This window comes from Tachyglossus aculeatus, chromosome 18, assembly GCF_015852505.1.
Source record: "Tachyglossus aculeatus isolate mTacAcu1 chromosome 18, mTacAcu1.pri, whole genome shotgun sequence".
Classification (NCBI taxonomy): Eukaryota; Metazoa; Chordata; class Mammalia; order Monotremata; family Tachyglossidae; genus Tachyglossus; species Tachyglossus aculeatus.
The window spans coordinates 31848852-31871571 of record NC_052083.1 but is presented as its reverse complement, the minus strand read 5'-3'; the positions used below and the strand labels follow the sequence as shown (position 1 = coordinate 31871571).

Sequence of the window (22720 nt, the reverse complement as noted above, 5' to 3'; positions counted from 1 at the left end):
AATCATATTTATTGAGCGCTTACTCTATATAAGCACAGTCTATATATTGCCAGCTTGTCCTTCCCAAGCGCTTAGTACAGTGCTCTGCACACAGTAAGCACTCAAAAAATACGATTGAATGAATGAATGCATGAATGAATAGTATTTATTGAGCACTTATTCTATGCCAAGCACTGGGCCAAACGCTGGAGTAGATAAAAGGTGATCAGATCAGACACAATCATCATCATCATCATCAATCGTATTTATTGAGCATTTACTGTGTGCAGAGCACTGTACTAAGCACTTGGGAAGTACAAATTGGCAACATATAGAGACAGTCCCTACCCAACAGTGGGCTCACAGTTTATAAGGGGGAGACAAAACCAAACATACTAACAAAATAAAATAAATAGAATAGATATGCACAAGTAAAATAAATAAATAAATAGAGTAATAAATACGTACAAACATATATACATATATACAGGTGCTGTGGGGAAGGGAAGGAGGTAAGGCGGGGGGGGGATAGAGAGGAGGAGGAGGGGGAGAGGAAGGAAGGGGCTCAGTCTGGGAAGGCCTCCTGGAGGAGGTGAGCTCTCAGTAGGGCCTTGAAGGGAGGAAGAGAGCTAGGTTGGCGGATGGGCAGAGGGAATGGGGGCATTCCAGGCCCGGGGGAGGACGTGGGCCGGGGGTCGATGGCGGGACAGGCGAGAACGAGGCCCGGTGAGGAGATCAGCGGCAGAGGAGCGGAGGGTGCGGGCTGGGCTGGAGAAGGACAGAAGGGAGGTGAGGTAGGAGGGGGCGAGGTGATGGACAGCCTTGAAGCCCAGGAATCTCTGCCTCAAACTAGATTCACAGTTTAATAGGGAGGACAAACTGGTATTTTATCCCCATTTTACAGATGAGCAAACAGAGGCACCAGAAAGCTAAAAGTGACTCATCCAAGGTCATCGCAGCAGGCACGCGATGGTGCCCTGGATTAGAACCTGACTTCCAGCCGTCTGCTCTTTCCCCAAGGCCACACCACATCTCATAAAAGGAAAATTCCACCAATCCTGGAGGCGAGCCTAATTTTGAGGTTTAGGGGTGTATTTCACGCTCACTCCTTTTTGCCTCAGCGAAGATTTTGTTCAGTTCCAACACATTCCATAGGCCACCTACAAGCCTGAGGCCTTCATCATCAATCATCATCAATCGTATTTATTGAGCGCTTACTATGTGCAGAGCACTGTACTAAGCGCTTGGGAAGTACAAATTGGCAACATATAGAGACAGTCCCTACCCAACAGTGGGCTCACAGTCTAAAAGGGGGAGGCAGAGAACAAAACCAAACATACTAGCAAAATAAAATAAATAGAATAGATATGTACAGGTAAAATAAATAAATAAAAATAGAGTAATGAATATGTACAAACATATATACATATATACAGGTGCTGTGGGGAAGGGAAGGAGGTAAGATGGGGAGGATGGAGAGGGAGACGAGGGGGAGAGGAAGGAAGGGGCTCAGTCTGGGAAGGCCTCCTGGAGGAGGTGAGCTCTCAGCAGGGCCTTGAAGGGAGAAAACCCTTGTCCTTTCACCTACTATGTGCACAGTACTGTACTAAGCACTTGGGAGAGTACGATGTAACAATAAACAGACCCATTCCCTGCCCACAGCAAGCTCACAGTCTAGAGAAGCAGCATGGCTCAATGGAAAAGAGCCTGGGCTTTGGAGTCAGAGGTCATGGGTTCAAATCCCGGCTCCACCACTTGTCAGCTGTGTGACTTTGGGCCAGTCACTTCACTTCCCTGGGCCTCAGTTCCTTCATCTGTAAAATGGGGATTAAGACTGTGAGCCCCCCGTGGGACAACCTGATCACCTTGTAATCTTCCCAGCGCTTACAACAGTGCTTTGCACATAGTAAGCGCTTAAAAAATGCCATCATCATTATTATTATTATAGAGGGGGAAACAGACATTAATATGCAGTACAAGCTAACTGGAAACAATTCTTGACCTACATGGGAATCACAGTCCAAGAGGGAGGAAGAACGGGTATTCCGGTCCCATTTTTCTTTTAGACTGTGAGCCCACGGTTGGGTAGGGACTGTCTCTATATGTTGCCAACTTGTACTTCCCAAGCGCTTAGTACAGTGCTCTGCACACAGTAAGCGCTCAATAAATACGATTGATTGATGTTTCAGATGAGGAAACTGAAGCACAGAGAAGATAAGTGACTTGTCATCATCATCAATCGTATTTATTGAGCGCTTACTGTGCTCAATTTCCGTTTTTTTCGCATTTCCGGTGAGCGAAAATGCCCGTTGATGCTGCCGTCAAAACTTGCTGACTGTTCGGGAAAAAACACCGGGCCCCCTCAGCTCTGATTCCACAACAATGCCAACCCCAGCCCCCGGCACGGATGAGATTTGTCCCATGTGCAGGAAAGGGGCACCGAACTGGAAAAACGTGATCGCTAGCCATTTTTGAAGCCGTTCTGCCTGCGCAGGACAGACTGTTGACATTAGATAAATTCTTGGGATAGAATAAATAGCTGTCTGTGTGAAGGTAAATGGTGTTTAACCGGTGTCAGTTTCTGAAATTGGCTTAATGGAGAAAGCAGAGGCGAGAAGGGACGGAAGGCCTTCATGAAATTCAAAGCCCAGGTGGGCAAAAAGAATGTCCTGTTAACTTTGAGGTCCTGCCTTGCACTGATATCTGGCAGGATGGGTTGGAAGGTGGAAAAGAGCCCAGCTAGCTCCCAATTCCCTGTTTCTCTGCCTCTCAACACTCAGTTAGGTCCCGATCCCGGAGAATACAATTTTATTTTACCTGACTGCATTTTCTCTGATTTCCATGATCACGTGTCTAGGTCAATTGATCAGTGGATCAATCAATCGGTGGTATTCACTGAGCACTTACTGGGAGGGTACAATACTATAATAGAGTTGATGGACACATTCCCTTCCCACAAGAAGCTCACAGGTTAGATTTGATGACCCTCACACTGTTTGACATTGGGCAAGTCATCCATTCATTCATTCGCTCGCATTTACTGAGCGTTTACTGTGTGCAGTACTTGGGAGAGTACAGTATGACAGCAAACTGACACATTCCTGCCTCCAATGAGCTCACAGTCTAGAGGGGGAGACACACTCAACAACTTCATGTCAGTTCCTCATCGGTAAAATGGGGATAATAATAATAATAATGATAATAATGTTGGCATTTGTTAAGCGCTTACTACGTACAAAGCACTGTTCTAAGCGCTGGGGGAGATAAATGGTGATCGGGTTGTCCCACGTGGGGCTCACAGTCTTAATCCCCATTTTACAGATGAGGTAACTGAGGCTCAGAGAAATTAAGTGACTTGCCCAAGGTCACACAGCAGACACGTGTTGTATGTATATAATAATAACAATAATAATAATAATAATGGCATTTATTAAGTGCTTACTATGTGCAAAGCACTGTTCTAAGCGCTGGGGAGGTTACAAGGTGATCAGGTTGTCCCAAGGGGGCTCACAGTCTTAATCCCCATTTTACAGATGAGGGAACTGAGGCCCAGAAAAGTTAATTGACTTGCCCAAAGTCACACAGCTGACAAGTGGTGGAGCTGGGATTTGAACCCATGACCTCTGACTCCAAAGCCCGTGCTCTTTCCATTGAGCCACGCGGCTTCTCATTGAGCCACGCTGCTTCTCATGTATATGTATGCTTCTCATATACATGTATACATGTATATGTATATGTTGCCAATTTGTACGTCCCAAGCGCTTAGTACAGTGCTCTGCACACGGTAAGTGCTCAATAAATATGATTGATGATGATGATGATGATGTGGCGGAGCCGGAATTCGAACCCATGACCTCTGACTCCAAAGCCCGTGCTCTTTCCACTGAGCCACGCTGCTTCTCTAGAAACCTGCTCTCCTCATCTCTGTAAGTCCTGCGAAGTGACTTTCCCAAGGTCACACAGCAGGCAACTGGCAGGGCCTCTATTGCTTCCTTGCCTGGTGTGAAGAATGGATAACTTAATTAGTCAACCACAGCTGAGAATAATGATAATAATGATGATGATCATGATAATGATAACGGCATTTGTTAATGCTTACTATGTACCAAGCACTGTTCTAAGCGCTGGGGTAGATACAAGGTGATCAGGTTGTCCCACATGGAGCTCACAATCTTAATTCCCATTTTCCAGATGAGGGAACTGAGGCCCAGAGAAGTGAAGTGACTTGCCCAAAGTCACCCAGCTGACAAGTGGGTGACTGTGGCTGACTGCGGGTGACTTCTACACTGTGAGCCCACTGTTGGGTAGGGACTGTCTCTCTATGTTGCCAACTTGTACTTCCCAAGCGCTTAGTCCAGTGCTCTGAACACAGTAAGCGCTCAATAAATACGACTGAACGAATGAAGTGGCACAGGCGGGATTAGAACCCGTGACCTCTGACTCCCAAGCCCGGGCTCTTTCCACTGAGCCAAGGTGCTTCTCTAAGCAGTGTGTCTTAGCAGAAAGAGCCCGGGCCCAGGCGTCGGGGCACTGGATCCTAATCCTGGCTCCGCCACTTGTCCCCTCTGTAACTGTGGGCAAGTCATTTCATTTCTTGGCACGTCAGTTTCCTCATCTGTCAAATGGGGATTAAATACCTGTTCTCCCTCCCCCTTGGACTTTGAGCCCCGTGGGGACGGGGACTGCGTCCGACCTGATTATCTTGTTCCCACCCAGCACTTAGTACAGCGCTTGGCAGACAGAAGGCACTAAATATTATTGTTATTATTACCAACAACAACACTAATATAGTAAAAACATCTTTCGCCAGGCGAATTTCCCTAAGGAGGCCAGCCAAAAACGAATGCATCAATAGCCTAGGGGGAGACGTTAACTGAGACGGTGCTAATGCCCCTTTTGTCTGGGCAGCAGTGAACCGACAAGCGCCCGAAGCAGAGCTGGTGGGGATTTGTCCGGATTGCCCCTGTCAGGTCAACCCTCAATTTCTGCTGACCCAGTTGCCTCCATCATGAGCTCATGTCCTTCCAGAGAAATCCCCCCTAATGCCCTCATTCTGCCCGAGTGGTATATATAGAGGGATGCTGCCAGGCTCTTCTCAGCGCAGCCCAGTCGAGCCAACGCCGTCCCCGGACTGCCCGCTCGCTGCCTCCTCTCCCTGCCGCTTTGGTTTGCAAGCAGTGAGGAACATGGACATAACCATCCAGCAGCCGTGGTTCAAACGGGCCCTCGGGCCTTTATTCCCCAGCCGCCTGTTTGACCAGTTTTTTGGAGAGGGTGCCTTCGAGTACGACCTCCTGCCTTTCCTCTCGTCCACCATCAGTCCTTACTATCGGCAGTCTCTGTTCCGCACCGTCCTGGAGTCGGGCCTTTCCGAGGTAAGACGTTTTCCTAGGGAGGGGGGAGCTGGAGGTGGATCCCAACTGAGCACGACCGTTCTCTTTTCCTCCCATCAGCTCATGGCCCATGTGTGGTTTGTAATGCACAAATCACACGCTGGAAATCCCAAGAACAACCCTGCCAAGGCAAGTTGTCAGCAACACGCACGTTTCCTGTGTTGAGTGGTTTTCCAAGCCGTCATTTCTGAGATGTGAAAGTCGCGTGGGGATGTGCTTGCCTTGATTCTCACCGAGCCATTGGAGGTTTCCTTTCCAATTCTTCCCCAGAACCAACGTTCTCTCTTTGCCAGCCTGGCTGCCAAGGGCTTTTCTCTTTCCCCCTTCCCAACCTCGGCCACTTTTCCTGGCATCCGGATGCATAAACTGCCTAGGAAAGACTCAGGAAGGGCCGTTTCTATCCTCTGAGTCCGAATCATCATCATCATCAATCGTATTTATTGAGCGCTTACTATGTGCAGAGCACTGTACTAAGCGCTTGGGAAGTACAAATTGGCAACATATAGAGACAGTCCTTACCCAACAGTGGGCTCACAGTCTAAAAGGGGGAGACAGAGAACAAAACCAAACATACTAACAAAATAAAATAAATAGAATAGATATGTACAAATAAAATAACTAAATAAATAGAGTAATAAATATGTACAAACATATATACATATATACAGGTGCTGTGGGGAAGGGAAGGAGGTAAGATGGGGGGGATGGAGAGGGGGACGAGGGGGAGAGGAAGGGGGACGAGGGGGAGATGTTGTAAATGGCTAAAGAAAGACTGATTGGGAGAAAAAGTTAAACTGAACCACCGAGGCATCACGGCTAAACGATGCCCACGGGTGTCTACATGGGCAGGGGGATATGGAGAACTCAGGCCAGATCACACAAGCAAAAAAACTTTTGACACAACGCTTTGTGTTGGGGGGGAGCTGAAAGACTGTGAGCCACTGTTAGGTAGGGACCGTCTCTATATGTTACCAACTTGTACTTCCCAAGCGCTTTGTACAGTGCTCTTCACACAGTAAGCGCTCAATAAATACGATTGATTGAATGAATGAATGAATGAAAGAGCCAGACTGCTGGTCTACCCAGCCCAAACTTGGACCTGGAGGGCTTGGATTAGAATGGTACACAATTCAGCCAACTCTCTGGTTTTAGTGACTGAAAGCATCATAGACTTTCCAACAACCTATAACCCATCGCAGGGAACAAGGCCAGGCATTATCCTTGTCAATCCACTGGGCGTTCAGCCAATCGGTCAACGCCCCTGGGGCCTTTTCGTTACAGGTGCGATCTGACCGGGACAAGTTTGTCATCTTCCTGGACGTCAAGCATTTCTCTCCCGAAGACCTGACGGTGAAGGTGCTGGATGAGTTTGTGGAAATTCATGGCAAGCACAGCGAGAGACAGGTGAGTGGAAGGCACCAAGAGGGACGTCCCTCTGAAGGTTTTAGATCCATCCTACCTCGAATCTTCTAGTTGGGGCAGTGGAGGGAAATGGAATCGGAGGAAGATTGGGTGGAGAAAGACCTGAGATGTACACATCCCTGTCCAGATCAGCTCCTTCAACTCTCCTTAGGCGTTGCTGTTTACCTGGAAGGGGGATTGTGATACTAACGATAATAATAATCGTGGTATTTGTTAAGCGCTTACTACGTGCCGAGCACTGAACTGAACGTTGGGATAGAAACCAGATGATCAGGTCGGACACAGTCCCTGTCCCACGTGGGGCTCACAGCTTAAGGGGGAAGGAGAACAGGTGCTGAATCCCCATTTTACAGACGAGGAAAAGAGGCCTAGAAAAGTGAAGTGACCTGCCCACGGTCACCCAGCAGGCAAGAGGTGGAGCCAGGATTAGAAACCAGGTCTCCTGTTTCCCAGGCCCACCCTCTTTCCACTAGACCACGCTCCTTCACAAGATAAACAACCCAAAGATCCATGAATTGCTTAGAAACACTTTCTGCAAGACAAATCTCTTCCTCTCTTGGCTTGGCTGCCTCTCTTCACACCTTCATTTCTAGCTTATCCCATTCGGGGACTGTCTCAGCATCTCCCTTCAGACATCTCTTTTCGATGATTTTTCCACCATGTGGAGAGAGCACATGAACCACAGAGGGGTTCTGAGGTTAGCAGTCTCCTCGGGGGAGTGAAAAGCAGACAGGCCTGATTGTGGATGCTCGATCCCGGGAGACGCCTGCCGGGTCTGTCGGACGCAAGGGGTGTTTTTTGCTAGGAATTTTCTAGTCACTTCACTCCTCTGGGCCTCAGTTCCCACATCTGGGAGCTGAGCGCTTAGTACAGTGCTCTGCACATAGTAAGCGCTCAATAAATACGATTGATTGATTGATCTGCAAAATGGGGATCCCATACCTGTTCTCCTTCCTGTTTAGACTTGCGAGCCCCTTGTGGGACCTGATGATCTTATATCTACAGTGCTCGGTACATAGTAAGCCCTGAACAAATACCACAGTTACTGGGAAGTGTCTCTTGAGACCTGAATTTCCAGGGGGCAAATCTCCTCTCAGCATCAGAACAGCACTCGCGGAGACATGGGTTACACCTGTGGAGACATCCACCCCCCTACCCCCCACCCCCAGCCCCAGAATCAACGCTGGCAATCTGGGAATCTCAACGAGAGCCCACCCGCCTGACTGCCCCAAAGCATTTTTGGCTTTTCCTATCCCAAATGTGTTCCCCACTGCCTTCCTGGGGAGCCTCTTGGTGGTCCCCAGAGTCCAAGGGGGATCACAGAACCCCTCACGTTTCTATCAGTTGGCAGGATTCCTGGGCAACCAATCTGATGGCACTTAAGGATGGCACTCAAGCGCTTAGTACAGTGCTCTGCACATAGTAAGCGCTCAATAAATACAATTGATGACTTAACATAGTCAATGTCAGCCAACATAGGGGGAGAACATGGGCTTCCAGGCTGATCCTATCATTGATTTCTGCCAACCTCATGCGGGCATCCCATGGGTTTCCAACTGTGGGGAGCGAAGGAATGTTTTCTGGGCTGTCGACCCAGCCTCACTTTACCCAGGTCAAAAGCAGGCCCACAGAGATAGGTTTCTGGTCAGGGCCAAAGAGACTCCAAATCACATTTATTCTCATTTATAATAATAATAATGGCATTTATTAAGCGCTTACTATGTGCAAAGCACCGTTCTAAGCGCTGGGGAGGTTACAAAGTGATCAGGTTGTCCCACGGGGGGGCTCACAGTCTTAATCCCCATTTTACAGATGAGGTAACTGAGGCCCAGAGAAGTGAAGTGACTTGCCCAAAGTCACACAGCTGACAAGTGGCGGAGCGGGGATTTGAACCCATGACCTCTGACTCCAAAGCCCGGGCTCTTTTCCACTGAGCCATGCTGCTTCTCCATTTGCTAACTGTTCTAAGTCTGCTGGCCACTCTCAACTTCTCTCTCAACTGTTCTTGCCTAAAAGCCTCCTTTCCACCCTGAACCTCAAAAACGAGACCTCAAGCACCCCTCCAGGTAAAAAATCTACTGTTTGCCCAGTGCTCTTTCAATCTGAGCAACAGGGACTTGGACATGTCTGTGCCTTTCCAAACACGAGTGTTCAGGGTTCCCTTTGGAAACAAGCATTGGTGTCCTTCCATGCAACTTCAGCCACCAGCTGACCTGAGTTCTGGCCAACAACTCTATTCCTTGCAGTCCTTGAGGGCACTGAGTGCAAGGGAACTGAGAAAGAAATATGTGGGAGGTTCACTTGGTTTTGGAAGGGAGCAGGAAGACTGGAAGAATCACTGTTGGAGGTTTCGGTATCATCGTCTGTCCCCCACACGAAACGCTGCTGTGGGGTTAGCTCTCATTTCTAAATTCACCATTTTACAGGAAGTAAGTTGCATTGTAAGTTCCTTGAGGGTGGAGATTTTGGCTCCTCTTATCGTACTCTCCCAAGCGCTTTGTACAGTGCTCTGCCCACAGCAAATGCTCAATGGATACCACTGACTGATCGATTAAGTGGGGAATGTGAAAAATGCAAAACCCCACAATGCTGCAAATCTATGGTACTTAGGTAGTTTAAGCCGGACATAATAATAATAATAATAATGATGATGGTATTTCTTAAGCACTTACTATGTGCAAAGCACTGTTCTAAGCGCTGGGGAGATTACAAGCTGATCAGGTTGTCCCACGGCGGGGGCTCACAGTTTTTAATCCCCATTTTCCAGATGAGGGAACTGAGGCCCAGAGAAGTGAAGTGACTTGCCCAAAGTCACACAGCTGACAATTGGCGGAGCCGGGGATTTGAACCCATGACCCCTGACTCCAAAGCCCGGGCTCTTTCCACTGAGCCACGCTGCTTCCCCAGAAGCTGAGAACGATGTGGAGCTGAGTAGGCCCTCAGTACGTAGCACTGTACTGTGTACAGTTCTAAGTGCTTAGTACAGTGTTCTGCACACCGTAAGCGCTCAATGAATACCACTGATTGATCTGAAATCAGAAAAGGCTCTGGAATTCAGGGTAGGGAAAGCTGGTTTTAGGTCCCAGAAGGCTGGTCTCGGGGGGGCTTCTTACTGACTCAGCCGCGCTCCCTCTTGCCGCCCCCCCCCTAGGATGACCACGGCTACATTTCCCGGGAGTTCCACCGCCGGTACCGCCTGCCTTCCAGCGTGGACCAGGCCTCGGTCTCCTGCTCCCTGTCCTCTGATGGCATGTTGACCTTCTCTGGCTCCAAGGTCCAGTCCAACGTGGATTCCAGCCACAGCGACCGATCCATCCCCATCTCCCGGGAGGAAGCGCCCACCTCAACTCCCTCTTAGGCGGAGGCAGCGAGTGAAGCCGACGGGCCGCACCTATCCCCCCACCCCGTCCTCACTCCCTCAGCTAGCACGTCGGTATCAGGGGAATTGCTGGAGAGGGGTGTTGCTTTTCCCTTTTTTCGTTTGGTCTCTGCTTCCTCAGATGGAAAGAGGGCTGGAGGGGATTCTGTAGGCACAACCCAAAGAGATCTGTGAGGCCTGAGCCCCCTTAAAACCAGGGTGAGAACTAGCCAACCCCAAAACTCAGTGGGTCCACCAAAATGTCCACTGACCTGCTTAATAACCGCCCTGCCCGGGACTCCACCTTCAGATCAAAGAAGGGTCAAACGGGAGCTGAGACAGTTTCTGAGTTGTCTGAAACAACTGTGGTGGGGTTGGATCCCTGACGATAGCCCTGAAGGTCGTCGTTCTGTTCCTCGTCCATAACAGTACCAGATAGGTGGAGGCCAGAACACGGCCCGTAGCAGAAGGTATCTTTTTACACAGAGGAAGTCATCTTCAGTTAGTGATGACTCAAGTGAGGGCAAGAAGCACGTCTCTCCAACGTCTCTGCAGATTTTCTGAAGGCCTTCCTTACGGTCAGACTTCAGATCCCCACTCGGCTCTCTCTAGCCTACGAGCGTTGTACCATCCTTCTTAAATCTTCTCGAGTTCTAACGTAGGTCCACCTGTTCTCCTGATTTCTGACTCCCGACCCTAAGGACGCAGGCCCCGGAGGTCCTTAAAATAAAAGTGAAATAAGCAACTCACTTTCTGCAAGCGTCTTCATTCAAGTGACTCGGCTTCTCTTGGGGTTCGGGTGGAAGAAGATGTTCTCGGGGGTCTGGTCTGGAAAGAATTTTCAGTAAGCAAGATTAGTCATTTGGGAAAGATGTGGGGGGGAAGACTGTCCTTGGGTCTACTGGGAGGTTTCTTATTTGATACCTTTTGGGCCTATAAAGCATAGAATCAAAACTAGGCAGGCACCCGTGAGTTTCAAAAACCACAAGGAAATGACCCTTTTTGGCACCACCAACATTTCTGTCAAAATCCCATCGGATTTCCAAATCGGATACAAAAACCCAAAGTTACACAATTGATAATATCCCAGATATGCCACCGATGTTGCCCAAACAACCCCACGGCTCAAATCCGTTTCCCATAGTCCACACAAAGTGTCCAACCACAGTTCCTTTCTGCCCCCGGCAGCCACTTTGAAATTGGGTTTGTTCCTTCCAAATGCGGTAGAGCTGAGAGTTTTGTTGAGCAGGCCGACTCCTGTAGGCTTCCTAAAAGAGGTAAAGTCTCCCTCGCTACCACCATCTGCCATTTATCGATTTAAACCTTATTATGGTTAGCCCAGTAATTGATCTTTAGGAAGCCATTCAGAAGGAGGGAGGTTTCGGGGTGGGAATTTCTGATGCCACTCAAAATTTCTGGACATGGAGACCCTCGTGACATCACATGTGTGATGCCGGCTGGGCCTACAGCAGGATGTGATGGCATCATACGTAGGCCCATTTCTGCAGCTCCTACAGTGTTTCTCCGGAGGCTTCCCTACTCTTGCTCCACTTTTATGTTCCCCTCCCAGGACCCTGTGAACAGGGACCCCGACTCTGAGCCATAGAACTTAATTCAATTCAATCGCATTTACTGAGTGCGAAACACTACACTAAGCACTTGGGAGAGTACAATATAACGACAGACACAACTCAATCAATCATTCAATCAATGGTATCTGCTGAGTGCTTACTTTGTGCAGAGCACTGTACTAAACACTTAAGGAGCCAAGGTAGAAGGAAGCTGCACGACGAAAAATAAAGATATCGGACATAAAGGGATCCGTACTGGACAGGGGACAGACCAGCTGGAAAACAGACTGTCCAGGATGACATGGTTACCCCTCAGGTGACACCGTGTAAGCACTTAAGCACAGGTGGTTCGATGATGGAAGTCTCGCCTGCCACGCGGGAGGCCTGAGTTCGATTCCTGGCCAACACAACTGACTCTCAGAGAAGCAGTGTGGCCTAGTGGATGAGCTTGGGCCCGGGAGCCAGAGGGATCTGGGTTCTAGTCCCGGCTTGCCACTTGTCTGCTGTGTGACCTTGGGGAAATCACTTAACTTCTCTGTGCCGCAGTTACCTCATCTGTAAAATGGAGATTAAGACTGGGACCGTGTCCAACACGATTTGCTTGTACCAGAACAGCGCCTGGCACGTAGTAAGTGCTTAACAAATGCCACCATGATTATTACGAATGCCTTCCCGAGAGCTGGGGTGAAGTCTCTGCCATTCAGAGATTAAAGGGCCCTTTATCCACTGTCCCCCCAGCAACTCTACCATCTGGGAGCGGCTCCCTGTGGATGAGGAGGAGGAAGGAGCGTGAGGATGTCTTGCCCGTGCTTCACTTAGCCTCTCCTTGCCTGACTGGGCCTTGGGAGAAAGTTCGGTGGGAGAAAAAATTCTCCTTTTGTCTTTTCCCACAAGATGTCAGCCTTCACCGTCGTTTCTCAAGCCTGCCGTTGCAGCTTACTTGAGCACCAAGCAGAGAGTGGGATGGAAAAAGGCCCGTTTCTTTCCTGTTATCCCGAGATTCCCTCCTCCTTTTCCTCGGCTCTCGGCAGGGAATAACGGCAGGCAGCTGGGTACAAATCAAAGAAAACCGCAGCCACTGGTGGAGAACACTGAAAATCAAAATCAAGCGTGGTGCCAAATGGGGATGGGAAGAGTTGTTCCCTTTTTCCCAGCCCCCTGCCTCTGTGCAGGTGAATTCTGACCCCTTTCAGAGCACAGCGTCGTCTCTTCTCTTTTTTACAAATGTCTTGGCAGGATCGACGGGCATGGGCAGTCATGGACAATGGGATCCAGGGATCTCCGGGTTGAAGCGTGCTCCCTCCCTGGAGCTCCGGCATGCAGCCCATTTTGCTCATAGAGGAGAAGGAAAAGACTTCCCGGAATCACCCAAGAACCTGTTTCGGTCAAATGTCGGTCAAATAGCGATGAGACTTGGTTGTCTACACTCCTGGATCTTGCAGGGGTTGATGGCAGGTTTATCTTTTCAGTCATTCAATTGTACTTATTGAGCACTTACTGTGTGCAAAGCACTGTACTGAACACGTACAAGTTGGCAACATATAGAGATGGTCCTTACCCAACAGTGGGCTCACAGTCTAGAAGGGGGAGACAGAGAACAAAACCAAACACATTAACAAAATAAAATAAATAGAATAGATATGTACAAGTAAAATAAATAAATACATAGAGTAATAAATACATACAAACATATATATGGGAGAAGCAGCGTGGCTCAGTGGAAAGAGCCCGGGCTTTGGAGTCAGGGGTCATGGGTTTGAATCCCGGCTCCGCCACATGTCTGCTGTGTGACCTTGGGCAAGTCACTTAACTTCTCGGGGGCCTCAGTTACCTCATCTGCAAAATGGGGATGATGACTGTGAGCCCCACGCGGGACAACCTGATCACCTTGTATTCCCCTCCCCCAGCGCTTAGAACAGTGCTTTGCACATAGTAAACGCTTAACATATGCCATTGTTACTATTATTATTACAGGTGCTGTGGGGAAGGGAAGGATGTAAGGCGGGTGGGGGGATGGAGAGGGGGAGGAGGGGGAGAGCCCACTGTTGGGTAGGGACCGTCTCTATATGTTGCCAACTTGTACTTCCCAAGCGCTTAGTACAGTGCTCTGCACACAGTAAGCGCTCAATCAATCAATCAATCAATCGTATTTATTGAGCGCTTACTGGGTGCAGAGCACTGTACTAAGCGCTTGAGAAGTACAAGTTGGCAACATACAGAGACGGTCCCTACCCAACAGTGGGCTCACAGTCTAGAAGGGGGAGACAGAGAACAAAACCAAACATACTAACAAAATAAAATAAATAGAATAGATATGTACAAGTAAAATAAATAGAGTAATAAATATGTACAAATATATATGCGTACGTACATACATATATATGTATATGTATATATATACATACATTAAATAAATACGATTGAATGAATGAATATATAAGCGCTTAACAAATGCCATTATTATTATTATTATTATTTTATTATTATTTCAGGACTTCACTCTTGCTCTATTCCTCAACTGTCCGGTAGGGGGCCCCCAAAATGCCAGAACTAGCAATCCCAGGAACCGCCTCTAGGTGGCGGCAGCTGCCTTTGTCCTGGAGGACAAACGCGCCCTGCCTACCTCTGCAGCTAATCAATCAATCAATCAATCAATCGAATTTATTGAGCGCTTACTGGGTGCAGAGCACTGTACTAAGCGCTTAGGGAAGTACAAATTGGCAACATGTAGAGACGGTCCCTACCCAGCAGTGGGCTCACAGTCTAAAAGGGGGAGACAGAGAACAAAACCAAACATACTAACAAAATAAAATAAATAGAATAGATATGTACAAGTAAAATAAATAAATAGAGTAATAGAGTAATAAATATGTACAAACATATATACATATATACAGGTGCTAAGCAAGCCCTCAATCAATCAATCATATTTAAATTCAATTAAAAGCCCTCGCTTTTAAAGGTCACCTTTTCCTCCCCTCGGATGTGACAGCACATTTTTGCCACTGGTGATCCTCCGCAATTGCATCCTGGTTTCCCCGCTTGTCAGCTGTGTGACTCGGGGCAAGTCACTTAATCAATCAATCAATCGTATTTATTGAGCGCTTACTGTGTGCAGAGCACTGTACTACGCGCTTGGGAAGTACAAGTCGGCAACATATAGAGACGGTCCCTACCCAACAGTGGGCTCACAGTCTAGAAGGGCTCAGCTTAACTTCTCGGAGCCTCAGTTACCTCATCTGTAAAATGGGGATGATGACTGTGAGCCCCACGTGGGACAACCTGTTCACCTTGTATTCCCTCCCCCCAGCGCTTAGAATAGTGCTTTGCACATAGTAAGCGCTTAATAAATACCATTATCATTATTATTATTGTTACCAAGCACTGTTCTAAGCGCTGGGGGAGATACAGGGTAATCAGGTTGTCCCACATGGGACTCACACTTGTAATCCCCATTTTCCAGATGAGGTAACTGAGGCCCAGAGAAGTGAAGTGGCTTTCCCCAGGTCACACAGCAGACAAGTGGTGGAGTCGGCATTAGAACCCACAACCTCTGACTCCGAAGCCCGGGCTCTTGCCACTATGCCACGCTGCTTCTCTAAGGCAAGTCACTTCACTTCTCTGTGCCTCCTGGGCCTGGAATTCAGGGGACCTGGGTTCTAATTCCAACTTTGCCACTTATAATAATAATAATAATCATCATCATCATAATGGCATTTATTAAGCGCTCACTATGTGCAAAGCACTGTTCTAAGCACTGGGGAGGTTACAAGGTAATCAGGTTGTCCCTCCGGGAGCTCACAGTCTTAATCCCCATTTTACAGATGAGGGAACTGGGGCCCAGAGAAGTGAAGTGACTTGCCCAAAGTCTGCCTTGCCTGCTGTGTGACCCTGGGCAAGTCACTTCACTTTTCTGGGCCTCCATTTCCTCATCAATCAATCAATCAATCAATCGTATTTATTGAGCGCTTACTGTGTGCAGAGCACTGTACTAAGCGCTGGGGAAGTACAAGCTGGCAACATATAGAGACGGTCCCTACAATAAAATGGGGATGAAATCCCTGTTCTCCCTCTCAGACCGTGAGCCCTACGAGGGACAGAGGGACTGTATAGGGCCTGATAATCTGGAATCTACCCCAGTGCTTAGCACAGAGTATGTGCTTAACAGATATCACAATTCTGCTGCGAGTGGCAGAAAGGAAATTTTGCGGTCAATTTGCTGGGGTCCCGCTGCTTTTAAAGCAGGGGAGCCCCCTTTTTCAGAGGGCAGCCGGTTACAGGCTTCCTTGAATTAACCGTGGGGGCGGGGGGAGGCCTTCCTCTATTTACTAAGGTTGAAACAGTAAATGGGTCCACCGTTTTCAGAGCAGCAGCATGAGCGTGCGCTCGCCCTGCAATTCCGGTTTTCCAGAGCTCTTTCGGAAGATGCTAACGGCTGCGCATCAGGCACACACAGTCCACGCTATCGGGTCTGGATGATTCAGACTCCCAGATGCACGGGACAGCCCTCTGACCCCTCAGCCGGAGACACTACCTCATAGGCCCCGTCCGCAAAGGCCAGGCTAACAACCGTACTGTTTGAGCGCGGTTGTTGCTAGCTGGGCTTTCAAACAATTCCCCCCGCCAATCAAGGACAGGAACCTTACTCGCCCCGAATTCCGCTAGGATACCGATTCCGACTGAACGGAGCCGGCAGTCGGTGTGCAAAATCACTCGGGGGGTCCCCACAGAGCCCCGCGTTCACAGTCTCCTTGACAGACAAGTGAGTTTTATTCTCTCGGGCCTGGGGGAGGAGATGGAGGGAGGGAGGGGTGGCCCGTTACTGAGGTGCAGGATTAAGGGAGGATTAAGGGGTTCATTGAGGGTGTTTCTAGTGACTCTGGCAGTCAAGGCTGCGAAAGGGGCCTCCTGATTCCATCCATCTGCTTGGCTCCTGGAACGGTTAGGCCATCAGCCGTGGGTCAGCATGGGGGAGTGCTGGCCACTGGTCCCTTCTGGCTAGAGGTCACGGGTGACGGGACGGGGAGGAAAGATGGGGGGTTTAGGGAAGGGCAACAAGGCTGGCCCCCGATCTCTCCAGAGACATCGCAGTTCGGCTGGTTTGTTTTTAGTTTTAAAATTAGCCAACCCCCCCCCACCCAAAAAAACAGAAAAAAGCCACTTATGTTCCAAGGTACATGGACACAGTCACTCCTAATCCCGCAGTCAACCACAGACCCAATGACAAACTTTTAGACTGTGAGCCCACTGTTGGGTAGGGACTGTCTCTGTATGTTGCCAACTTGTACTTCCCAAGGGCTTAGTACAGTGCTCTGCACACAATAAGCGCTCAATAAATACGATTGATGATGATGATGATGACAAATACAAAGACTCCCAGCACGGGCCCGGGAGTCAGAGGGCCTGTGTTCTAATCCCAGCTCCGCCACTTGTCGGCTGTGTGACCTCGGACAAGTCACTTCGCTTCTCTTGGCCTCAGTGACCTCATCTGTAAAATGGGGATGGAGACGGTGAGCCTTGTGGGGGACTTTTAGACTGTGAGCCCACTGTTGGGTAGGGACTGTCTCTATATGTTGCCAACTTGGACTTCCCAAGCGCTTAGAACAGTGCTCTGCACACAGTAAGCACTCAATATATATGATTGATGATGACTGTCTCTATATGTTGCCAACTTGTACTTCTCAAGCGCTTAGAACAGTGCTCTGCACACAGTAAGTGCTCAATAAATATGATTGATGATGACTGTCTCTATATGTTGCCAACTTGTACTTCCCAAGCGCTTAGAACAGTGCTCTGCACACAGTAAGCGCTCAATAAATACGATTGATTGATTGATTGATTGACAGGGACTGTGTCCAGCCTGATTTGCCTGTGCCCATTCCAGCACTAAGAACGGTGCCAGGTACATAGGAAGCACTTTACAAATTCAACTATTATTAATTATATTAATAATAATAGTAAAGACAGAGCCTCTGACAGAGACTGGTAGACTGACACTGGCAGACCCGAGCAGACATCAGGCACAGAGCAGAGGGGGGAGCGGGCAGGAGACCCTCAGAGTTGAGTAAAGGGGATGGGGCAGGAGATGAACAGGCGAGGAGGGAAGGTGTCTGAAATAATAATAATAATAATAATAATAATAATAATAATAATAATAATGGCATTTGTTAAGCATTTACTATGTGCAAAGCACTGTTCTAAGCGCTGGAGAGGGATACAAGGTGATCAGGTTGTCCCATGTGGGGCTCACAGTCCCCATTTTGTAGTTGAGGTAACTGAGGCCCAGAGAAGCTAAGTGACTTGCCCAAGGTCACACAGCTGACAATTGGTGGAGCCGGGATATGAACCCATGACCTCTGACTCCCAAGCCTGTGCTCTTTCCATTGAGCCACGCTTTCCTGCTCACCACCAGGTTATAGCCTAGACCGGTTTGTACTTTCCAAGTACGACAAATACAAAATACAAAATGCAAAATTTGTCATTTCCAAATACAAAAAAAAAAACCCTCAACAGTTTCCTGCAAAACAACCCCCTGTTGCTAAAGTGGGGAGGGAAGGGCACAGAGTTATTTGGTCCCGTCGCTACCAACTGCACCCCTAAACCGAACATGACGTCCCAAGCGCTTAGTCCAGTGCTCTGCACACAGTAAGTGCTCAATAAATATGATTGAATGAATGAATGAATAAGGTTGAAAGCCTGGGAGGGCGAGGAAATCACTTACGGAAGGGGAAGGAGGCACCGAGGGAAGGGGAGAGGGAATAAGGAGGCTGGTGGGGTGAGAAGGCAAGGGGCACCGGGGGAGAAGTGAGAGGAGGACAGGAGGGGAGGGGGACCCAGACAATGGGCCAAAGAGCACTGTACTAAGCACCTGGAAGAGAAGCAGGATGGCTCAGTGGATAGAACACAGGCCTGGGAATCAGACGGTCAGAGGTTCTAACCCCCTCTTGGCCACTTGCCTGCTGTGTGATCTTTGGCAAGTCACTTCACTTCTCTGGGCTTCAGTTACCTCATCTGCAAAATGGAGATTGAGACTGTGAGCCCCACCTCGGGTTGCATTTATTCATTCATTCAATCGTATTTATTGAGCGCTTACTGTGTGCAGAGCACTGGACTAAGCGCTCGGGAAGTCCAAGTTGGCAACATATAGAGACGGTCCCTACCCAACAACGGGCTCACAGTTTAGAAGGGGGAGACAGAGAACAAAACAAAACATGCATCCAACCCAAGTTGCTTGTAACCACCCCAGCACTTAGTACAGTGCCTGGCACATAGTAAGTGCTTAACAAATACCAAAATTATTATTATTATTATGGTGATGATGATTAAGGTGACTACTACCAATAACCTAAGCCCAGCAGACAAGTGCGTAGCCAGGAGTAGAATCCATGACTTTCTGAGTCCCAGGCCCATGCTCTAGCCACTACATCATGGGACTTCCCCATCTTCATTTTTTTTTAAACATTACTATATGCCAAGTGCCAACAGAAGCAGCGTGGCTCAGTGGAAGGAGCACGGGCTTGGGAGTCGGAGGTCACGGGTTCAAATCCCAGCTCTGCCACTTGTCAGCTGTGTGACTTTGGGCAAGTCACTTCACTTCTCTGGGCCTCAGTTACCTCATCTGTAAAATGGGGGTGAAGACTGTGAGCTCCCCTTGGGACAACCTGATCACCGTGTATCCTCCCCAGTGCTTAGAACAGTGCTTTGCACATAGTAAGTGCTTAACAAATGCCATTATTATTATTATTATTAACACAGTCCCTGTCCTTTAGGGGGGCTCTCAGTCTGAGAGGGGGAACAGACTTCTCATTCCCATTTTACTGTTGAGGAAACTGAGGCCCAGAGCAGTTACATGACATGTCCAAGGACACGCAGCAGTGCCAGAATTAGAACCCAGGCCTCTTGGCTTTCAGGCCCATGTCTTTCTGGCAGGCCCTGCTGCTATTCACGGCAGGGTGGCCAGTCAGGGGATTTATTCCAGACCATCTGCGAGCCCTCCATGGGACAACCTGATCACCTTGTAACCTCCCCAGCATTTAGAACAGTGCTTTGCACATAGTAAGTGCTTAATAAATGCCATCATTATTGTTATTTATTATTATTATCTGCTTTTCAGCATGAAGCCTCCGCCCACCCTGCGTCCTGTAGCCATGTTCTGAGGCGCTGACACTGCTGCCAGTCAGTCAGTTGATCGTATTTATTGAGTGCTTACTGTGTGCAGAGCACTGTAGTAAGCACTTGGGAGGGTACAATATAACAGACATATCCCCTGCCCACAATGAGGTCACAGTCTAAAGAACAGAGTTCCCTCACACTACCTCGGGAGGAGGAGTGGAGTGAGGGGTTCAGGAGTCCTTTCGTAGAAAGGGTCTAGAACACAGGAAATCCAAATACTTCCAAAACGGCGCCCACGACATCCTCACATTACACTGTCCGCACAGTGTAATCATCATCATCAATCGTATTTATTGAGCGCTTACTATGTGCAGAGCACTGTACTAAGTGCTTGGGAAGTACAAATTGGCAACATATAGAGACAGTCCCTACCCAACAGTGGGCTCACAGTCTAAAAGGGGAAGACAGAGAGCAAAACCAAACATACTAACAAAATAAAATAAATAGAATAGATATGTACAAGTAAAATAAATAAATAAATAGAGTAATAAATATGTACAAACATATATACATATATACAGGTGCTGTGGGGAAGGGAAGGAGGTAAGAAGGGGGGGATGGAGAGGGGGGCAAGGGGGAGAGGAAGGAAGGGGCTCAGTCTGGGAAGGCCTCCTGGAGGAAGTGAGCTCTCAATAGGGCCTTGAAGGGAGGAAGAGAGCTAGCTTGGTGGATGGGCAGAGGGAGGACATTCCAGGCCCTGGGGATGACGTGGGCCGGGGGTCGATGGCGGGACAGGCGAGAACGAGGTACGGTGAGGAGATTAGTGTAATTAGTGTAATGGGGGCGACATCACGGGTGCCTCCGTGTGCGGGGTATGAGAGGGCAGTTGATGACCAGCCTGATTACTGTCCTAATCAATCAATCAATCAATCAATCGTATTTATTGAGCGCTTACTGTGTGCAGAGCACTAAACTAAGCACTTGGGAAGTACAAGTCGGCAACACATAGAGACAGTCCCTACCCAACAGCGGGCTCACAGTCTAGAAGGGGGAGACAGAGAACAAAACCAAACATACTAACAAAGTAGAATAGATATGTACAGGATAAGTAAATAAATTATTATTAAATGGCCTAAATTAATTCCTTTTATTCAAGCACAGTCTCAATGCCAAAGTCCACGCTGTCCCACTCAGATATGACTCCTCTTGGCTTCAGGCCTGGGAATCGGAGCGCAAAACCGGGCCCTGGAGCCAGGGTCGGGTGAGTTCTGCAAGATCTCATTGGGCTTACCAAGGCCACTTGCAAATACAACACCACTCTGAGGAGCGAGGTGAGGGTGCTTTGGGGAGCACAAAGGGAGGGGCAGAAGAAGGGGAGGGAGATAGCTAGGAAATAGAAGCAACTGTCCATTAATAACAGCTAAGCCACAAACTGGTTTCTCTCAGCCTTTCACTCTGTAGCTGGGAGGCTTCTTTGATGGTTGAAATGACTCATTAAGAAACGAGACGACGATGGTACTCCTAGGTTGAAGGGCTACATTTGTAGCGCTCTAATACCCACAATGAGGCTTCAAAAGCGATGAGGTTCACTAAGTAAACGGGACCCTAAATGGTTCAAACTGAGGCTAGGGCAACCGTCACAACTTCCTTTACAGCCTATCTTCTTCTTCCCCTCCTCCTCCTCCACATATTCTTTTTTCTCTTCATCCACGTTGTCCTCCTCTTCCTTTACTTCTTCTCCAGGAGTAGCTGTTAAGGGCTCTCCAGCACATACTATAGTAGCAGTAGTAGTAATGGTATTTATTGAGCAGTTACTCTGTGCAAAGCACTGTACTAGGCTCTGGGAAACATAATCCTATTGGATTTATAGGATCCCTTCCCCACAGCACCTGTATATATGCATATATGTTTGTACATATTTATTACTCTATTTATTTATTTATTTTACTTGTACATATCTATTCTATTTATTTTATTTTGTTAGTATGTTTGGTTTTGTTCTCCGTCTCCCCCTTTTAGACTGTGAGCCCACTGTTGGGTAGGGACTGGCTCTATATGTTGCCAATTTGTACTTCCCAAGCGCTTAGTACAGTGCTCTGCACATAGTAAGCGCTCAATAAATACGATTGATGATGAGGATGAGGATGATTTAAGGCACTCAATCTGCTCTCTCCCCACTAACTATCCTTGCTCCTGTTCCTCTACAACCCAGCCTGTCCACTTTCCTCCTCTCCCATCAACCTGCTCACTGTGCCTCTTTCTCATCTCTTTTGCTCACGACCTCCCTCCTCCCTGGACCCCCCCCACCCCAGGCCCTTCAAATCCAGGAGACCCCCTACTCAATCAATCAATCGTATTTATTGAGCACTGACTGTGTGCAGAGCACTGTACTAAGCCTCATCTTAGTAATAGTATTCACTGAGCACCCACTGGGAGCAATGGACTGTAGTAAGCGCTTGGGGAGTACAAACCAAGTAAGCGACACACTTCCTGGCCCCAAGGGGCTTCTCGTCTAATGGGAAGTTTCAGGCTCCTCGCCACTCAAAGCCCAGTAGTTGTTACAGCCACCGACGCAAGCGATGGATAAGAATCCGACCTGGCCCCACTTCCACTCTAACAGGTGCCTGGCTGAAATTAGTCTGTGGGATCTAAAGTTCTGAAAGGACAGGCAGGGAGGTCCGTCAGCATAAAGCACAGAGCCACCCACCCACCGGATGCTCAAAAAATATCCACTGATGAAGAACTGTCAAGACAGGACAGCTTGTAGACCATCTTTCCATAACAAACCAGGCATCAACCGTATAATTAGCAGTCGAGCGAGAAGCTGCCACCGTGACAAATGGAGCCAATCCGGGATGGAAAGGGACAGTTTTCCCGTCAGGGAA

At 48.4% G+C, this 22720-nt stretch overlaps 1 protein-coding gene and 1 long non-coding RNA gene across 3 annotated transcripts in view; one reads left to right on the top strand and one right to left on the bottom strand.

Moving 5' to 3' along the window:
* The first annotated feature begins 5165 nt into the window (after positions 1-5165).
* On the top strand, positions 5166-10376 carry CRYAA (crystallin alpha A). Of its 2 annotated transcripts, XM_038760227.1 has the most exons (4): positions 5166-5354; positions 5433-5501; positions 6654-6776; positions 9946-10376. In XM_038760227.1, exons 1-4 carry the CDS (start codon positions 5166-5168, stop codon positions 10150-10152), a joined length of 588 nt encoding a protein of 195 aa, XP_038616155.1. In that variant the 3' UTR covers positions 10153-10376. The 2 variants fall into 2 exon arrangements, with proteins under 2 accessions (XP_038616155.1, XP_038616156.1); XM_038760228.1 differs by lacking the exon at positions 5433-5501.
* A 484-nt stretch (positions 10377-10860) lies between these two features.
* The window catches only part of LOC119940153, a 175915-nt gene continuing 164055 nt past the window's right edge, over positions 10861-22720 (bottom strand). Inside the window, exon 4 of the long non-coding RNA XR_005454891.1 lies at positions 10861-10980. This is a non-coding gene — a long non-coding RNA (uncharacterized LOC119940153). The remainder of the gene's footprint in view (positions 10981-22720) is intronic.